At 46.8% G+C, this 16,037-nt stretch overlaps 8 protein-coding genes across 8 annotated transcripts; 4 read left to right on the forward strand and 4 right to left on the reverse strand.

Annotated features, from left to right (window-relative positions):
- Positions 1 to 525: 525 nt before the first annotated feature.
- On the reverse strand, positions 526 to 2,033 carry HD556DRAFT_310154 (uncharacterized protein). Its single transcript, XM_041310228.1, has 7 exons — positions 1,721 to 2,033; positions 1,509 to 1,671; positions 1,211 to 1,450; positions 1,059 to 1,153; positions 935 to 1,007; positions 791 to 886; positions 526 to 739 (listed from the first exon to the last, which is right to left on the reverse strand). The coding sequence occupies exons 1-7, from the start codon at positions 1,937 to 1,939 to the stop codon at positions 657 to 659; spliced, it is 969 nt and encodes a 322-aa protein (XP_041166892.1). The 5' UTR covers positions 1,940 to 2,033; the 3' UTR covers positions 526 to 656.
- Positions 2,034 to 2,724: 691 nt separating this feature from the next.
- On the forward strand, positions 2,725 to 4,433 carry HD556DRAFT_1436385 (uncharacterized protein; the record flags this gene model as incomplete). The annotated part of the gene is made up of 12 exons (XM_041305569.1): positions 2,725 to 2,797; positions 2,853 to 2,885; positions 2,945 to 2,964; positions 3,017 to 3,031; positions 3,083 to 3,121; positions 3,185 to 3,213; positions 3,265 to 3,278; positions 3,535 to 3,594; positions 3,656 to 3,790; positions 3,849 to 4,083; positions 4,138 to 4,189; positions 4,239 to 4,433. The coding sequence occupies 12 exons, from the start codon at positions 2,725 to 2,727 to the stop codon at positions 4,431 to 4,433; spliced, it is 900 nt and encodes a 299-aa protein (XP_041166893.1).
- Positions 4,434 to 5,261: 828 nt separating this feature from the next.
- On the reverse strand, positions 5,262 to 7,726 carry HD556DRAFT_1468584 (alpha beta-hydrolase; the record flags this gene model as incomplete). Its single annotated transcript, XM_041308409.1, has 13 exons — positions 5,262 to 5,545; positions 5,602 to 5,827; positions 5,874 to 5,954; positions 6,003 to 6,245; positions 6,299 to 6,413; positions 6,466 to 6,593; positions 6,652 to 6,791; positions 6,845 to 6,893; positions 6,941 to 7,009; positions 7,068 to 7,135; positions 7,198 to 7,321; positions 7,369 to 7,574; positions 7,633 to 7,726. The coding sequence occupies 13 exons, from the start codon at positions 7,724 to 7,726 to the stop codon at positions 5,262 to 5,264; spliced, it is 1,827 nt and encodes a 608-aa protein (XP_041166894.1).
- Positions 7,727 to 9,096: 1,370 nt separating this feature from the next.
- HD556DRAFT_1224258 (uncharacterized protein) lies at positions 9,097 to 10,210 on the forward strand (the record flags this gene model as incomplete). The annotated part of the gene is made up of 4 exons (XM_041296944.1): positions 9,097 to 9,467; positions 9,516 to 9,680; positions 9,732 to 9,893; positions 9,946 to 10,210. The coding sequence occupies 4 exons, from the start codon at positions 9,097 to 9,099 to the stop codon at positions 10,208 to 10,210; spliced, it is 963 nt and encodes a 320-aa protein (XP_041166895.1).
- A 429-nt stretch (positions 10,211 to 10,639) lies between these two features.
- Positions 10,640 to 11,148, reverse strand: HD556DRAFT_1225532 (kinase-like domain-containing protein; the record flags this gene model as incomplete). The annotated part of the gene is made up of 2 exons (XM_041297020.1): positions 10,640 to 10,870; positions 10,900 to 11,148. Coding segments are annotated over 2 exons (480 nt in total), but the record flags the coding sequence as incomplete, so codon positions are not given.
- Positions 11,149 to 12,010: 862 nt separating this feature from the next.
- On the forward strand, positions 12,011 to 12,881 carry HD556DRAFT_1321670 (ribosomal protein L13-domain-containing protein). The gene is made up of 4 exons (XM_041301356.1): positions 12,011 to 12,158; positions 12,216 to 12,339; positions 12,391 to 12,545; positions 12,605 to 12,881. The coding sequence occupies exons 1-4, from the start codon at positions 12,138 to 12,140 to the stop codon at positions 12,803 to 12,805; spliced, it is 501 nt and encodes a 166-aa protein (XP_041166897.1). The 5' UTR covers positions 12,011 to 12,137; the 3' UTR covers positions 12,806 to 12,881.
- HD556DRAFT_1321673 (uncharacterized protein) lies at positions 12,882 to 14,124 on the reverse strand. The gene is made up of 3 exons (XM_041301357.1): positions 13,452 to 14,124; positions 13,067 to 13,406; positions 12,882 to 13,020 (listed from the first exon to the last, which is right to left on the reverse strand). Exons 1-3 carry the CDS (start codon positions 13,986 to 13,988, stop codon positions 12,890 to 12,892), a joined length of 1,008 nt encoding a protein of 335 aa, XP_041166898.1. The 5' UTR covers positions 13,989 to 14,124; the 3' UTR covers positions 12,882 to 12,889.
- A 119-nt stretch (positions 14,125 to 14,243) lies between these two features.
- On the forward strand, positions 14,244 to 15,514 carry HD556DRAFT_310905 (P-loop containing nucleoside triphosphate hydrolase protein). Its single transcript, XM_041310231.1, has 4 exons — positions 14,244 to 14,670; positions 14,727 to 14,892; positions 14,943 to 15,169; positions 15,228 to 15,514. Exons 1-4 carry the CDS (start codon positions 14,294 to 14,296, stop codon positions 15,442 to 15,444), a joined length of 987 nt encoding a protein of 328 aa, XP_041166899.1. The 5' UTR covers positions 14,244 to 14,293; the 3' UTR covers positions 15,445 to 15,514.
- Positions 15,515 to 16,037: the final 523 nt, after the last annotated feature.

Raw genomic sequence — 16,037 nt, forward strand, 5'->3', positions numbered from 1 at the left:
CCTTAAGCCCACTCCTTTGGAGATGATACACTAAGCGAGGATGAATATTGGTCCGCGCCTGGATCTATTCGATGAGTCACCCGGTAGTTCTGATAGACATGAGCTGGCTGATTCAGAATCAATCTCACGGGCTTTGCGATTGATTGTTCGCCTCGGACAACCTTTCAGCGCACTTTTGCTAGCGCGGCATTTCTGGTGAAGAATAAAAAAAGGATTGCTTCAGATCACAATACTATTGCAGAGATCAAAGACACAGCCCCCGTCGACGACATGATGGACGTCAGGTCCCTAGAAATATTATAATTGTGTGTATTTATTTGAAGACCAGAGATCACTGAGCAGTTGATGTTAGTTTCTGTGACGACAACAGTTGCACATGGTATTAGCACGGATTCTACTCCATATCCGTCTGCGCAGGATCAACTATACACCACCTTTGCAGACCTTGGTGTTGTGATGAGATTCGGATTGCATTGTTGTCGACAACAAGAGATGAAAAACAATGTATATATTCCTTTTCAATGCTATGTTGTATTTATATAGTCATCATAATGCCGTTATTTTGGATACAACAATAAAATACAATGGATCTCAAGAAGATCGGTGCAAGTCTAGTTTATGTTACAAAATGACATGCCAACAGCTAACAAACTCTACTAGTACGTCTGGACAGTTTCGCTACGACCTACAACCGACGTACGACGTTGCGCTGCAACGTAATGCTGACGCTTTTCCAAATCTGAAGAAAACATGAGAATGTACGAGGACAAAAAGCGGTGAACAAACATACCATGAGCCCACATAGCAGCTCCAATGCGATTTGATACTGTAAAAATAAGACCGACGATTGGTAGACCCTCAAGTAACGCCGCGACGAAACCGAACGCTGATCGTGATGTGAGTAAACACGCGAGTAATGAGATGTTGTGCATACTTCGGTAGTCCCATTTACGTTCCTCGATAAATACAGCTTCTTGATGGGCCGTCATCTTCTTTGTGGCGAAATACTTGCCACAGTAGTCAGTATTGGCGAGGAGAATATAAGAATGAGGGCTTACTGGTTTGTGCAAGTCCTGCGCGGTGCTCAAGCCTTTGAAAGCCGCAGTGATGAATGTCCCGACAAATGGATACAGTGAAAGCGGAAGTAAGATGACTAGATATGTAATGCCTCAGGGAATAGCTCTGTGAATACCATAAAACACATGGTCACCTTTCTGTATGAGCATCCTCCAAAACCATATCTTGAATATCTTGTCCAGACGACCCCAGCGTTCATTGACAACAGGTGGGGAATCCCATTCTTCAACATATGGCTGCCAGAAATCGGGCCCTTTGCCGCGCGAGGCTACTGTTTGATCCCAGACACGTCGGCGGACAACGCGAATATTGCGAGCGACAAAAAAGCTGATGATGCCGGTAGCTTGCGATCCTACCAAGAGTATCGCGACGTCTGGTAGGATAAGTACATGATCAGTGTCAAAACATGATAACCGGATGAGCAGGTGCACATGTGGATATGTTGAAGGGCAACTTGAACCCTAGAAACGTCTCGTGAGATAGTTCGCCTGCGGTTTCTTCGAATCGTGTTATGTAGCGCATGGAGAAGATGGAGGAAGGGTTTGTGATGGCTGCTTTGATGATGCGGCGCTGAATGCTGTATGATGCGCAAATCTGGCCGGAAGCTGTTGAGCATGTGTGCGTAGGGTAAATTACGACTCACCCAGGCAAAACCACATATCAGCCCTCGTCGGGCGCCGTTGCGGCATTTATCCCACGCAGGAGCATAGAGTGATTTATCGGTGAAGAGTCGGTATGCGCCGACAACCACATATGAGGACGGGAAGTTGAGCCGCAGCATGGCTCGGTGCAGTTCCTGGGGAACCTCGTCATACTTGGACAAGTGGCTCACTGAATGTTCCAGGACTGGTTCTTCAGGCATATATCCAGAGTTTCAGGAGGTGAGGTCGAAGTTGCTAGTCGTTAACCGTGCGAATGGACTACTAGCGAGTCGGAACCCAGAAGTGCATGCGGCTGTGTTATTTGCTTGATCAATTGAACTTCAATTCCTTTCTGAATGCAGACTATCTCTACAGTGACGAAGCGTTCCTGGGGCCAGTCTCATCTGTCTTCCAAACTATCACCGCACCTCACAAATGCACACTCCGAAAAAACAAGCTCCCGCTGCGTTGCAACCTGCACTGCCTGCAAGTGTGCAATTTTGACCTGACAACCACGGACATGCGTGTATACGTACAAACATCGCGCATGTCGACTTAATGCCGCTACAAACGTAAACCCGTCAATTACACTGAACATGAAACATGTGCCAACGAGTGAAAATGCGCCATACTGCAGAGGGTCCACTCAGGGTCCAAAAGGAAGTGCAACCGCCCGCAGTGAGTGCAATTCTGTTACAAGCTGGGCCAAAAGGCTGTTGCAGGTATACCGTAAGCTGTCCATCATCGTTAATGCAATACAAGGGTCCGGGTGTGCGAGTTCTTGTCTTCCACTGTAGTTGTTCCCTACTAGGCAATTCATTGCATTGTTGCGGTATAACAGGGTTTTCCAGTGATGAAAAATCAACAATGCCATTACTAGAGTCAACACTGCATCTCAGGCTATTCGGCGAATTGGGGAAAGCACTAGGATATTTAGCACAGAGGTTGTTTTCATACGTCTACCGACTTGCAACAAGTTTCCATTCACTGACACCAGTTCCTGAACATGACCCTAGTCTCAAATGATCCCAGTTTCTGGCCGCAAATCGCTCTGACTCGTACTGTCAGCTATTTTGCAGGTTCGTAGAGTGCGTTTTGGTGATGTTTTCATTTTATTTTTGACTGCTTTTGTAGTTGCAGGCTTTGCTGCAGTGGTATATGATTGGGGTAAGCAAGGAAGTACTTATCCAGAAACTGTTGATGATTCTATTATCACTATTGTCCAGTATCGTCACTCGGACAGGAGGTAGGTTGCTGACATTTCCGGAGGAGGTATATCAATATGAACGGTTTTATAGATTGAACTTATCTGGGTGAGCAGAGTCCAACCACAAGAACAGCAGCATATAGAATAATTTGGCCAGAGGCAACGATGGTCCCTCGTGACTTTTTTATATCTCGGTGTACGTACTATGAAGCCTATACTGCAGGCCTTTGGCAAGCTTGCTAACTTCAAGATATTATAGCTACGCTATATTGGACTGCTATGCTCTGTGTATGTTTCCAAGAACTAACGAGTTGGCATTGCGCTGATAAACTATCTCAGGGTCGATGTACTGAGTACGTCTCCCTCGCATACACTGCACATTTCCCTTGACCAAAGGCATGCAGCCGAACTCCCGACCTTTTCATTGACAGATATGGTGAGTATTGCGTGCCATTCTCGTCCAGCCAAACCAAACTAATTGCACTCCTGTGCAGGGGTGAGTGATATTCTCAAACAACTTGTTGGTCCAATATAACCACTCATAACAGTTGTGAGTTTGCTTCACGCAGTCCTCCAATACTCATTAGTGATTTGAACTGGTTTTTCTAGGCACTGACGCCATCAGCGTACAATGGTGGATGTTATTCGCTGCAGACATTATGCTAGGCGGTAAGTTGTTCAACTCTAGTGACCAGTCAATAATATTGACTCGACTGAAATATCATGTAAGCCATCGTGATCATTCGGTTACACGCCATGTACCAGCGATCCAGAAAGATATTCATCTTTCTCATTGCAACCTTCTTTGCTGTCACAGCTTCTTCTTCAGTGATAGACGGCGTAGGAACTCGCCCTTTCATTTGGGGTAAGCTTTATTTTTGGATGAAAAATCAAGCCCCTCAAGCCCATGCGGTCAATGTCAGAGGAGTTCATCCTATCAGGCACCTATCAGTGCCATGTGGTTGCGGAAGACCAGCCCCAACTTTCCCTTTGGAGTTGGGTGATCGGCATTGCATGGGAGGCCCTCACATTGTGTCTTGCAGTCTGGATTGCTATCCAACACTTTCGTAAAATAGAACGAGTCGGACGATCGACAGCGTCGACCATCGGGGACTTGTTAACGGCGTTGATAAAAAGCCACGTGCTTCACTTTATAGCGTAAGCTTGTAATTTGAATAATCATCATTTCTGCTGAAATCCAGTACATTCTAGTTTTGCTACTGTTTCTTGTTTCCGCCTCGGCTATCTTTCTCCAAACCTGTCGGTATGGCGATCTATGATTGATATCTGACCGCTGCTCATAATTTTTTTAGGATTCGAATTCTGCGAGAGATCAAATTTATTATGGCATCGCTGTAATTGTCCTGCCTGTGCAGTTGTTTGTACTGGGACCACGCCTCATCCTGAGTATTCGAGAATATCACACAGAACTCGTGGACGACTCTGACGCAGGAACTGGCATAACTACAATTGCTTTCCAGGAATTTGACACTGGCAGTAGTGTGTAGTACGGAAATTGCTCTAGGCGATTAATACGTGCTATCAGGTGCTCTACAGGAAACATGAAAATGGCGTCGGAAGTGAAGATTGTCGCCGTCATAATGTCCCTTGGGTACCGAGGTAGTTTGGCAGACGGATATAGTTTTTGGCAAACCATTTTGATATTGTTTCACTGAAAGTTTACTATTATGTATTTATCTTGATGCCTCTATCTACCGACTAGTAACCCGACAGTAGCGCTCGGTGCAGAATCATTCACAAGCAATTGTGCCGGCACAACCGGCAGGATTGCTTGTTACTCTAGTGAGAGTGATACTAAGCCATTAGTTTTGGCTAAGCGCAGGGAGCTTAAGTCTAATCTCAATCGTGATTTAAATGCAAGGTTCCCTCAGCAAAACGGATTGGATGGAGACTGGGTGAAGGACCAATCTAACCATGTCCACGAGAGAGGTGAGTTTAATATCATATACCTAAGTGGATCACTGGTGTATCACACCCGTCGTCGCAACAGAGGTTTCTGGCTACAAGTACGATTTCAACAATGAAAAGTGCGAGTAACTCAAGGCTTATGGCGACTCGGGAAGCCCGTGTAGGAGGTACTTTTTTCTTCTTTGCCATTAATATCATATCTTTTTAGCTTCATAACAGGAACAGAGTTCAGAGGGTATCGTAACATGGATCAGCAACCACGTACTCGATGTGTAATGCCAAATAGTTCGGTCTGCTTCACGAGTCAAGCTACAAGGTCTGCCGTGTTCAAGAGATGATTGTTCTGACCCTCGGTCAGACATGCCAAGCAACAAGTGGGCTCTCAAGTGAATGCTAGAATAAATAACCTAGTCAATTCTCTCTTTCCGCACATCATCACTAGTATACCCCTCTTCATCCTCTCCAACATCAAAGATAGCCGTCCCGCTCTCATTCTCAAGAGCCCGTTCCTTCCCTTTGCGTTTTCGATGTGCCTGGTCATCGTCGTATCCGTTTAAGGGGATATTTTCTTCCAATGGAGGATCCCTCGACAACCGCACTGGTCGACGACGCAAACGGCACCATATGCAAAGACCAATGGCAATAGCCAGAAGAAGGAAGATCAGGACGACTGAGCCTGCATTATAATAGGCTGACGATAACACTGAGTGAGCACTCGTTTCCGTATACAAGAGAAAATATTATCACCATCCCACTGCGCCTTAGTCTGCTCAGGGGTCTTGCCGGGCAATGGCGATGACAACGGCACATCATCGGTGTCCATAAATATCGGTTTGATGTCGTCCCCGACTGCGCTTGGTATACCTGCGGACCCGTCGACGATGGCAGAAAAATTCATCCCCATGAATCGCAAGATCATGTCATGCGTAATGTCAGGAACGTCGTATGGCACCATGTGTGATGCGTTAAAGATCTGTGGCGTTGTGAGTAGAGTGCCTTGTGGGGGGTACACGATGTACCTTGGCATACGTGAGGTTTCGTGAGGAAACCCAGGTCCCTGCTTGCACACCGTTGACCGTCCAAGATTTGGTTTGTACTTTCTGAAGTGATGATCAGTTGCGAGACTCTGGACATGAGAAAACACCCACCCCTAGCCCCTTTTCTCCGTTCCATGTCAAAGACTTGATCATGCTCTCGATACCCATGTAATTGCAGATAAAGTCTTGATCACCAGCAAATAATAAAACGGGTATTTTTTCTAGCACTGAAGGAAGGAGAGTGACAGATGATGGAGATAGATAGTCATGCATCTCAGTGCTGACCCGTCCGGAACATTCGACCCAGCTCTCAGGTTTGGCCTCGGCATGGAGCGCCCTAATGACATCTTTGCGCTGGAAAAAAGTTTCGTTAGACAGTAAGATGGCATGCCGAGAGAGGGACGAACAGCAAGGTAAGAACTGATGTTTTTCAAGTCTGGAGGCCACTGCATGCCGCAGTACGGCTCATCATCTTCCAACCGGACATCATAGACGTTCACACATTTTGGTTGTCCATCGACACTGTTGCGATAGTGAAACCGAGATTCGACAGATTTTCAGGAGCACAACTCACGTTCGCGACTTGCTTTTGAGGATATAATACAGCAGCCCCTCGCATTGATCTAGATGAATGGGTTCTGTAGTAGCACTCCTGAACTCTGCCATGCACCTGTTAGTTTCCTCTTTGCTGTCTTTGTAGTGCTATGGATCATGTCAGGCTCGGTGCGAGCAGGGCTCTTGAGATGATCAAATTACTCACCTGTGAGCTCTCGTCGACAAGTCCATGCGTCACAGCGTAGTCTAGGTATGCAGGGTATTGATTACGACCATCTATCCAGCCATTACCGATTGCAACTCCGCGTAAGGGCATTCTGAGTTCTGATGAGAGAATAGCATCCGCTATTCAAACGGGTTAGTGCCACTCAGCAGGGAGTGATTCAGAACTGCTATACCAAAGTATGGAACATATTGTCCAGCATAGCTCTCGCCACCCAGATAGGTCTGCAAGTCGCTGTTAGGTAAGCTCCGGGATGAACAAAGTCACGTACATCTACGGTTTCGTATTCAGGGAACACTTTATAGAATGTCCGTAGAAATTCCATGAGTTGGTCAGTCGTCTGAGATAGTATAACCACTAAGTTGGCCAGCGTTGTGCCCATGCGTCTCAACACGTACCTGTTGTAGGCCGTGCACGTAGTGATTCGTGCTAGTATACGAGAGACCTGTTCCAGCAGGTTGATCCACTGAGAAAGTATAAAAAAGGCTCAGTTGAGCTTGGTCGATGCAGCAGACTTGATAGACTTACCATATACCACGGTAGTGTACTCATCCCAACCTCCATCTACAGTTCTAAGGCCGCCCTCTCCGTCAATTCTCCAAGGTCCAACTTCCATCATCAGGCCGTCAAATGAGGAACATCCCGGTCCGCCCTATTGCATTCAGTTCGCTGCATACCACTGTAGCATATGACACGTACATTAAACCAGAACATCAGCCGTTCCTTGTCGGCTAACTTGCGAGCCTTTATCATTACGAAGAATAGATGCGCGAGAACGTCCGTGCTGGCTGCTGAATCTGCATCGGGATCTGAGAGAATGTGTCCAGCGTATATGTGTAAGGGATGTGTTGTATCCTGGTGCAGGCCTGGGAGGTAAGGAACATAAAAAGAGGCTGCTGAGGGAACTGTATGTTTTCTGCGTTAGAACTGTCAAAATCTCCGAGTGGTAAGTCTGTGCTATACCGTCAGTTGGAGCAGCCTTCACGGGTTGATTTACGAAAGCCAGAAGCGACGTGGCACAAGTCAGCGTGCCTCGCAGATATCTCCGCATTGGCATTTTTAATGTTAAGACTTGCTGGTTGCTGGTTAAGAAGTCCGCTGTATGGCAATATGTGGGCAGTGCTGTTTGAATTTGAAACTCGAGGATTCGGGGGATTTAAACTGAGTATTCGGGATATGACGTGGTGCCTACGCAGCAACACTCGTCGATTGAGAAGTCTCACAACCCTGTACATAATACATAACGACCCTCAGGTAGCTTCCACATGTACAGGACGGCATAACCAGCTTCTGGGACCTTCGAGGCCCTAGGCTGAAGGTCTACTAGTACTATAGTGGAACTTCCGGGTGCAATTCTTACTCTAATACCAATTAGCAAAGTCCGTACTTACACCATGTTAGAGAGATTCGTCATTTGGATCAAATTCTTCAAAAGGTGAAAGTTACACCATAAAGACCCGAGTGTCTGAAAGATCTGACTACGGGAGACTCGGTTGGACCAGTGCTCGCCTGCATGCTGAATACTAGGTCGTCACAGAATCTGTGAACAGGATAATTGTTTTTCGTCGACTCCACTGTGACTGTGGTTGGCCGTGCACCCCGTTACAGCGGAAGTGCACCAGGGCTCACCCCATAGAAATCACTGCAGAATATAGGTGCAGAATATCCTCTTCGTCAGTATTTATACCGAGATGGGACTGGGCTCTCTGACTCCTCGTCACCGAGAAGTAGTCAGGTCTGCAGCTGTGTATCACGAGGTCACCAGGCAACTGAATCTGAATGAAGTTTGCGATGAGATGAAATGTCCAATTTCCTAGCGGCAGCAAGACAAGAGTTTACTTCGAGACCCAATAAACCAAAGGTGGACTATCCTGATTCGTCTAGGGAGACTAATCCATACTCACAAGACAATTTTACGATAAGTTCGTCGAAATCGTGAAGCAAGCTTCAAGTGGCTCATCTCGTTGGAGTAATTCAGGATGGCACAAGGGCGCCGAACGAGGCTTGGAAGAGCCCGCGGGCATATTGCACCGCGTGGTATGCAAGCCATTTACTTTTGTAGTCAGTTTTTGTGCACGAACACGCACCAGCTAGCTGACAGAGGCAACTTTTAAAAAAGAATGGAATAGCCACAGTCGGTCCGAGGTCCATTCACACTTGGCACAACGTTACACGTGTGCATTTTCGTCCACGTCGAGATGTGCGTACGTCTCGGGACACTGGGAGTTTTGCCTGCGATCGATAAGCATGAGAGCAAGGAGCGAATTGGTGACAGCTCATGCGAACGACCTTGTCATGGTGAGGTACTTGATTGACTTGTAATTGAGCATGAGAATGATATAAACGCTCGTCAACCTTATGTAACTAGTGGGGTGTTATTAGTACGTCTTTTTGTTCCATTCTACCCGAACATACATATTTTGAGAGATGAGGCCTTTGACATACGTTGCCGGTTTTCTATCACTCACAGGGCTAGTCAATGCTCAATACTTTTCGGCTGGATGGACTCCAGGGCAAGCCGTCCCAAGTCAAACTCCCGCAGCAGCACATGTCCCACATCCCCCATCCACCCCTGCGACGCAACATGGACCAGGGAAGATGTCGTTCCTAGACAATCTTGTGACCGTAGGGCCTTTAGGTGCTTTATCCTCTCTCATCGGTCTCAACATTACCGGAACTCCATCCACAATTTGGGATGAGCGGATACCTCTCATCACAGATGAGAACTATGCAGAAATGATTGTGAACGAGACACTGACTCCCGAGGAGGAGAAAGAACGAGTCTGGTTTCTCATAATGTGTGTATATCGTATTTGATAGTCCGTCAATTAATGCATCCTCACCAGAACTGTCACCGCGGGACAGCCAGAAGGTGTCTCGAAGTTCGTAGACCAGGTTTTTGATGCCACGTATAATTACACCTTGGAGAAAGGAGAGCTCCCTCATGTGCGCTTTGGACGAATTGACTATCTCAATGTTACGAGCATCACTACCAAATGGGCTGTCTGGTCGTGAGTATCTAACGGTTTTGTACTGTGTTCGTGTCCCTGACATTTTATCAGCGCACCTTACCTCGTTGTATTGAAGGACCGAGGGCAAACTTTGCGTTTTTACAAAGCCGGTCAGATAAGGCTGACCGACGAAATCCTACACCAATTTCTCAAGGAGGAGGGGTGGGGCATCAAGGAGCCATGGAAATCCATCTATGGTCCCGGTGGTGAACGGTAGGACGCGTCAGATTGAAGTATCCTACCAATGCTCACCGCCCATTTTCAGTGAATACATTTTAGACTACCTGGCACAATTTCTGTCCATAGTCTACGGCGCTCTTGTTCGTGTGCCGAAATGGCTCATGTACATGATGAGCGGAGGTGTTGCGACTTTTTTCATCAACTTTTTGCATAAGCCTTCGCCTCCTCAGAGGGCTGCTAAGCCTGCACCCAAGCCTGTGTCTGCACCTGCAGCCCTAGAGCACACAGCCTCATCTAGTGCGACAAATACGCCGCAGAAGGGGTCTACTAAAAGGAAGGGGAAGAAATAGTCGAAGGGATTTATATACCCATGCATTATTGGAGAGCTTATTTATTGTTTCAATGTCCTTCTATATCGAAGGTTGTACAATTAACTGTTGTGCACCACTTTCCAGACGGACAAAAAGAGTATGATTTTTCAAGATACCTGGTATTTCTCGAGCTCATCTCGGACGGTGAATGAATGCATCACTTTCTGGCAAGGAACTCGCGTGATCATATTATACCGGAACTAATCAATCATAATCGGTCAAGCGGTCACCATACTTACAGAGGAGAACATTTCGCTTGAGGTCAGCCGCGGAGAGGCCAGTAGTACTAGTAGTGCCTGATTTTAGGAACTACAGAGCATTGTTGTGCTTCAATATTACGAGAGAAAGAGCCTACGTTACTATACAGATGTGCCTAGGTTCATTTGTCTAGTAACTGTACTATTTGAATCAAGTGTAAGCTCTGGACAACGAGTAATATTCATTCCTGATCGTCACATCAGCTCCTTCCGTCGATGGACGGTCTAGAGGATCAGTAGACCAACATTGCTCCATAAATGTCCAGTATTTTTCGAGGAGCTCAGGATAACGAGCCCGGGAGGGCATTTCCGACCTAGCTATGCATAGGACAATGGCGGCGTCATTTGGGAGGTAATGATAAGGGATTTTGTTGGTGAGGACCTAAAGGTAGAGTTAATAATATCATTGACAAGTCGAGAATACTCCAGACATGCCTGCAACATGATACCGCCGAAGGAAAAGGCGTCGCTCTGCTCGCTCGGACGAGTAGGAGATCCATCCTCCTTCTCTGGTACAAGTAGCTCAGGGGCCATCCATCGCATGTTTCCTTTGAGGATGGACGTCCAGGAAGCTTGAGAGGCACTTATGACTTCGGAATACATCAAGGAAAGGCCGAAGTCAGCAATACACGTAGTGCCATCACCATGGACCAGTACATTAGGCTGGAGCTCGCACTTCAATAAAACTGGAACTATAGAGAAGATCGGACTGACCCCAGTGAAGTCACCATGGATGACACTATTGGTGTGGACTATGAGGAGTAATTATGGCTCAGTCCGGTAACAGTAAAGTCCATCACATACGATATTGCAGAGCTATGATATCTCTTAGCTGAGTTTTCCATCAGTTTTGTAGTCTACCCAACATACATGAAGGAAAGACTTGCCAGCTGGAATCGTCTAACGAGAGTAAGAGCCGCACCCTCACGCTCCAGATAGACTGTCAGGTTACCAGACGCTTTGCCTGCCGAAGCCGATCGTCAGTCCGACAGCGCTGACACTTCAGAGTTACCTAGAGATCAGCAAATCAGTGTTTCTCGCAACCCCTTCCTGCGCTTTCTAACAAGCCCCTTCAGTGTGGCGCCCAGTGTGCATTGCACAGCGTTTATTGTAATTCGTCAAATCTGTTTGCTTAGTTAGGTACAAGTCATTCATCGAATAAACAAGTTTGACCAGGATAAGTGGGAAATTTAGGACAAGCCGGAACTCTATTATGTAATTTACGTCGAGGACTTACACTTGGCAAGTGAATGAGTTCGATGGATCACCGGTCACCAAATTTCGTAGGTTGATATCACTAGACTTCCATTGGGTATGAAAGCGCTCGCTACCATGTATGGTCTTCAATGCTATGCTGTTTGGACCTATGGAGTAGTACCCTTGCCAATGCCATTATGGAATATCCTTGACTCATGGAAGTCTCTACAGGTAACAGCATGGTCCATTTCATACTTGTGTAATCTATTCAAGTCATGCCATTGCGATCGCATCCAGTGATAAATGAGGAAAACGAACAGAAGCAGCCCATCTCTTACTAGGAATTAGCATGGGTATATGGCCAGTTTTGTGCATAACATGTCTAAAAATAGCCACATCACGTGTGACTCCTTCGCAAATGAAACGCAGAGTCTTCCTCAACCAGCACTTTCATGTCTCAAGCAGTAGGTAACGTACGCAATTTTGTCTCTGTGTACAAAGGCGAGCATCTAACTCGAGGCTGATTATAGACCGCTCTTGCTTATGCGCGAGTATGGCATCATGTTAATGCCTCTGACCGCGTTCTCGGAAAACTGGCGGAACGAATAGCTCTCGTGCTCATGGGCAAGCATAAACCGATATACGACAAAAGCTGTACGTTCCCTGCATTTTTAAACATCATTTTGTCACTCAGTTGCATTTTAGTGGACTGTGGGGACTATGTCGTAGTTACAAATGCAAAACACATCAAGGTGACTGGTCGTAAAGACGAACAACTGGTGTACCGCAAGCACACTATGTTCCCTGGTGGGTTGAAAGAGACGGAGTATAAGGATATGATGGAAAACAAGCCTTATGAGGTTCGTTTTGTGGTTCGTTGCACAAGACCATATGCTTACCCCACCCTACGCGAATGTAGATCATACGACACGCAGTATCTGGCATGTTACCTAAAAACAAACTTCGGGAACGTCGATTGGAACGGCTTAAAGTATTTGGAGGGTCGAATATGGGGATATATAGAGGGAATATTTTGAAGCGGTGGGAGGATGGGACGTTGACGGAGGATTATATTTTGAAGCTAGATCCAAAGAATAGGATGAAAGCGAAAGCAAAGTAGTGTTTGTCCTATCATCTTTTTGCTTATATTTTATTACGCTGGAATATAATACTACCGTGTCTACGCGAACAGGCGATGTCGATATCAGTCGGAATCGAGCGAAGGTGCGGAAGAGCTTCGCTCTCTGGAATAGTGCCGTCGTCGCACATGTTGTGCATGAGTACCAGAAAAGCCGGTAATCATCGTATGCGCAATTTGCTCTTGGAGAATCATCCCTGGATACTGGTCAGCGAGGCGGTGAGGAGTGGTGATTTTGAATACCTATTGCGACCAAAGCTGAGCCGTCAAGAGCCTTGTACATGTCTTTATGTTCTTCCTTGAGGAAAGCGTTTTCGCCATCATCTTCTTCGTCTTCCCATTCATCTCCCCCATCTTCCAGCTCATATTTCTCATCTTCCCATTGATCATCATCGTCAGCATCAAGGGAGAAATCCCTCGTCCACAGCGCCGGTTTGCTTGTTGACTGATCGTGAATATTGGACACACCACTTTTGGAGCGCCGTGTTTTCCTCTCGTCTCGGTAACCCTTGCTTAAATCGGACAAAACGCCTTTCTCTCGATAGTATCGGCTGGCGAAGTGGTGAATGCATTTTAACAGCTCCTACCGATTATAAGCCGATGTTATTGAATGAAGATAGACTCTTACGGGTGATGGGTCCGGAAACTTGATTTTGATCTCTTCCGATTCCGAGTCAGAATCAGACGAGGAAGACGATGAGGATGAGAAGTCGCCTTCGGAGGTTGATTCTGTCGGTGGAAAGACACGACGCGGGGGTGAGGGTGCCAAGAACGACAAGTCTTCGGTGAAACTGCGTCGTTTCCTTGCCCTCCAATTCCCGCCGGTTCGGTCCTTGGTACTATTCTCTCCATCGCTCTCAATTGCCTTTTCTTTACCTTTCTTACTTGTCCCTACCGTGAATCCATCTTCACCCAACTCATCAGAAAGACGGATATCAATTGACTCTCCATCCTCATCATCTACCTTGACAGTAGCGTTTCTAATTCTCCTCACGGCAGCCTTACCTCCTGCATCACGAGCGATCCAATTTCCTCTCGTATCTGGGACTGTTGATGGAGCTGTGCGTGTTCTTCTATTGATAGACGATTGTTGAACGCGCGATCCGTCCGGATGGAGGCGTAAAGTTGCTAGATCATGTGTGGTGCTTTTCCGTCTGATACTCATGGGAGCTCGGATCAGGATCTAGCGGACTACGTAAGGCGAACGTTAGAAACAACTCCTGAGCGGATTTCTGTGTGTAAAAGTTGTAGTCAATGCAAGTAACCGCTCAAGGGTAAATGCGACCTGAGAAATGTTTAATGATATTCAAGGATAGTCTACAATAGTCCAAGTTGGAGTAGTCTCTTCCAGTTCCATAGACCCGGCCCTAAACGCGTCGCGCCTACTATGACAAATAATATCAAACATTCGAAACGCGTCAATTACTACAGCTTCCTCCAAACCTCGCGCGTTCCTCCGGCGCGACAAACATGCCTCGTCGAACAAGAGCAGAACTGCCAGAGGGCGATACAGACTCTCTCAAGGAGAACTCTGCTCTTTCTAACGGCGTCAAGGATTCGGTCAAAAAGGAGAAAGTAAAAGACGAGAAAGGGAAAGGCAAGGCGAGGCGTATCGAGCCTGAATCTGTGGATGAAGAGTCAGATCAGACTCAGGCTGATGACAATGCCGATGTCGACGCTGATGGTGATGTGGATACTGAGGGTGATGTGGATGCTGACGGTGATCCCGAGAACGTGGACGGCTCGCCAAGAAGCCGCAAGCGCACTCGCGTCAATGCAGAGGGCGACTTTGCTCCCTCCACCCCGAAAAGGGAGCAAGTAGCGACACTTCCTCGTGATGCCGACGGGTGAGATGCCAGAAGATTCATTGCAGTTATTTACGTTTCTCACTATCATATCTTAGTTTCATCCCTGGTTCAATTGTGCGCATTCAGTTGCACAACTTCCTTACATACGACTGGGTGGAATTTCGACCTGGTCCATACCTCAACATGATACTCGGTCCCAACGGCACTGGTAAAAGCAGTATTGCTTGCGCAATTTGTCTCGGACTCAATTGGCCTCCGAGCGTGAGTCTTTTGCCATTCCTGTGTTTATAACTCATATTTTTCTCCACCAGATCCTTGGTCGCGCAAATGAGATTTCTAGCTTTGTTAAGCATGGCAAAGAGAGTGGCTACATTGAAGTTGAACTTAAGGGTGCAAAGGGTCAAAAGAACCTTGTGATTCGACGCAACCTGAGCGCCAAGTCCAAAAGCTCGACTCTGACTCTTAACGGACAATCTTGTACTGGAAAAGAAATCACTAACCGCATGGCGAAACTCAATGTTCAAGTTGGAAACTTATGGTACCTTGCCCTTTCTGTGCTAAACGCTGGTTCTGACTGTGTGTATGTGCGCTTTCAGTTCGTTCTTGCCTCAGGACAAGGTCTCCGAGTTTGCGCAAATGACTCCGCAGCAGTTGCTTAGAGAGACGCAACGTGCCGCGGGGGATGTTAATTTGTCGAATTGGCATGACACACTGATTACCGCTGGCAAGGAGCTTAAGAATCTCCAAGATGTTTGTGAATTTTCTGCTTTAACATCGCCTTCGATTCACAGGTACCTTGCAGAAATCCAGTGATGAGCAAGAGCGGTTGAAGACGATGCAAGAGCGTAATTCCCAACTTGAGCGAGACGTTCAGCGTTATCAAGAGCGCAAGCGTATCGAGAAGGATGTGAGTAATGTGCTTCACAATATTATTATGCGCTGTTAATCACTGTCATAGATTGATGTCTTAAAAGTGTTGATACCTGTTAACGAATACCATGAAGCTAAAGAGCGCTACCAGAAAGCAAAAGACCGCCAACGGGAATTGCACGCCCGGGTACGGAAACTGAAGGACAGGAACGCGCCCGCACACGCCAAGCTAGAGTATGCTCTCCCTTATGTTTTATCGCCTATCTACTCACAGACTTCAAGACAGCTCGCAGTTCAGCACAAGGAATACGAGAAAGCACGTGAGAAAAAGAAGACTGCATCTCGCCAGAAGTTCCAGCAGATGAAGAACAAATGGGGCGAGAATGACAAGCTTGTTCGTCTGTTGGTTCATTTTTGTTTCTTTTCTGATCATTAGCCACTCAGGAACGTGACGCCGAGGACGTTACCAGCAAACTTGACGGTCTCAAACGGGCAGAGAAGGAGCGCGTGAAGAAGATCAAAGAAATCCAGGGGCA

Source organism: Suillus plorans, assembly GCF_016647745.1.
Source record: "Suillus plorans strain S12 chromosome Unknown HD556scaffold_2, whole genome shotgun sequence".
Taxonomy (NCBI): domain Eukaryota; kingdom Fungi; phylum Basidiomycota; class Agaricomycetes; order Boletales; family Suillaceae; genus Suillus; species Suillus plorans.

Coding starts and splice junctions, on each gene's coding strand:
- HD556DRAFT_310154 (XM_041310228.1), bottom strand. CDS start 1,939: ATGCCTGAAGAACCAGTCCTGGAACATTCAGTGAGCCACTTGTCCAAG. Junction 1,672..1,720: donor TGATATGTGGTTTTGCCTGG/GTGAGTCGTAAT, acceptor GCTTCCGGCCAG/ATTTGCGCATCATACAGCAT. Junction 887..934: donor ACGTAAATGGGACTACCGAA/GTATGCACAACA, acceptor CATCACGATCAG/CGTTCGGTTTCGTCGCGGCG.
- HD556DRAFT_1321670 (XM_041301356.1), top strand. CDS start 12,138: ATGTCTCAAGCAGTAGGTAAC. Junction 12,159..12,215: donor TGTCTCAAGCAGTAGGTAAC/GTACGCAATTTT, acceptor GGCTGATTATAG/ACCGCTCTTGCTTATGCGCG. Junction 12,340..12,390: donor ACCGATATACGACAAAAGCT/GTACGTTCCCTG, acceptor GTTGCATTTTAG/TGGACTGTGGGGACTATGTC.
- HD556DRAFT_1321673 (XM_041301357.1), bottom strand. CDS start 13,988: ATGAGTATCAGACGGAAAAGCACCACACATGATCTAGCAACTTTACGC. Junction 13,407..13,451: donor AGTTTCCGGACCCATCACCC/GTAAGAGTCTAT, acceptor TATAATCGGTAG/GAGCTGTTAAAATGCATTCA. Junction 13,021..13,066: donor CTCAGCTTTGGTCGCAATAG/GTATTCAAAATC, acceptor ACCAGTATCCAG/GGATGATTCTCCAAGAGCAA.
- HD556DRAFT_310905 (XM_041310231.1), top strand. CDS start 14,294: ATGCCTCGTCGAACAAGAGCAGAACTGCCAGAGGGCGATACAGACTCT. Junction 14,671..14,726: donor CTTCCTCGTGATGCCGACGG/GTGAGATGCCAG, acceptor ATCATATCTTAG/TTTCATCCCTGGTTCAATTG. Junction 14,893..14,942: donor GACTCAATTGGCCTCCGAGC/GTGAGTCTTTTG, acceptor TTTCTCCACCAG/ATCCTTGGTCGCGCAAATGA.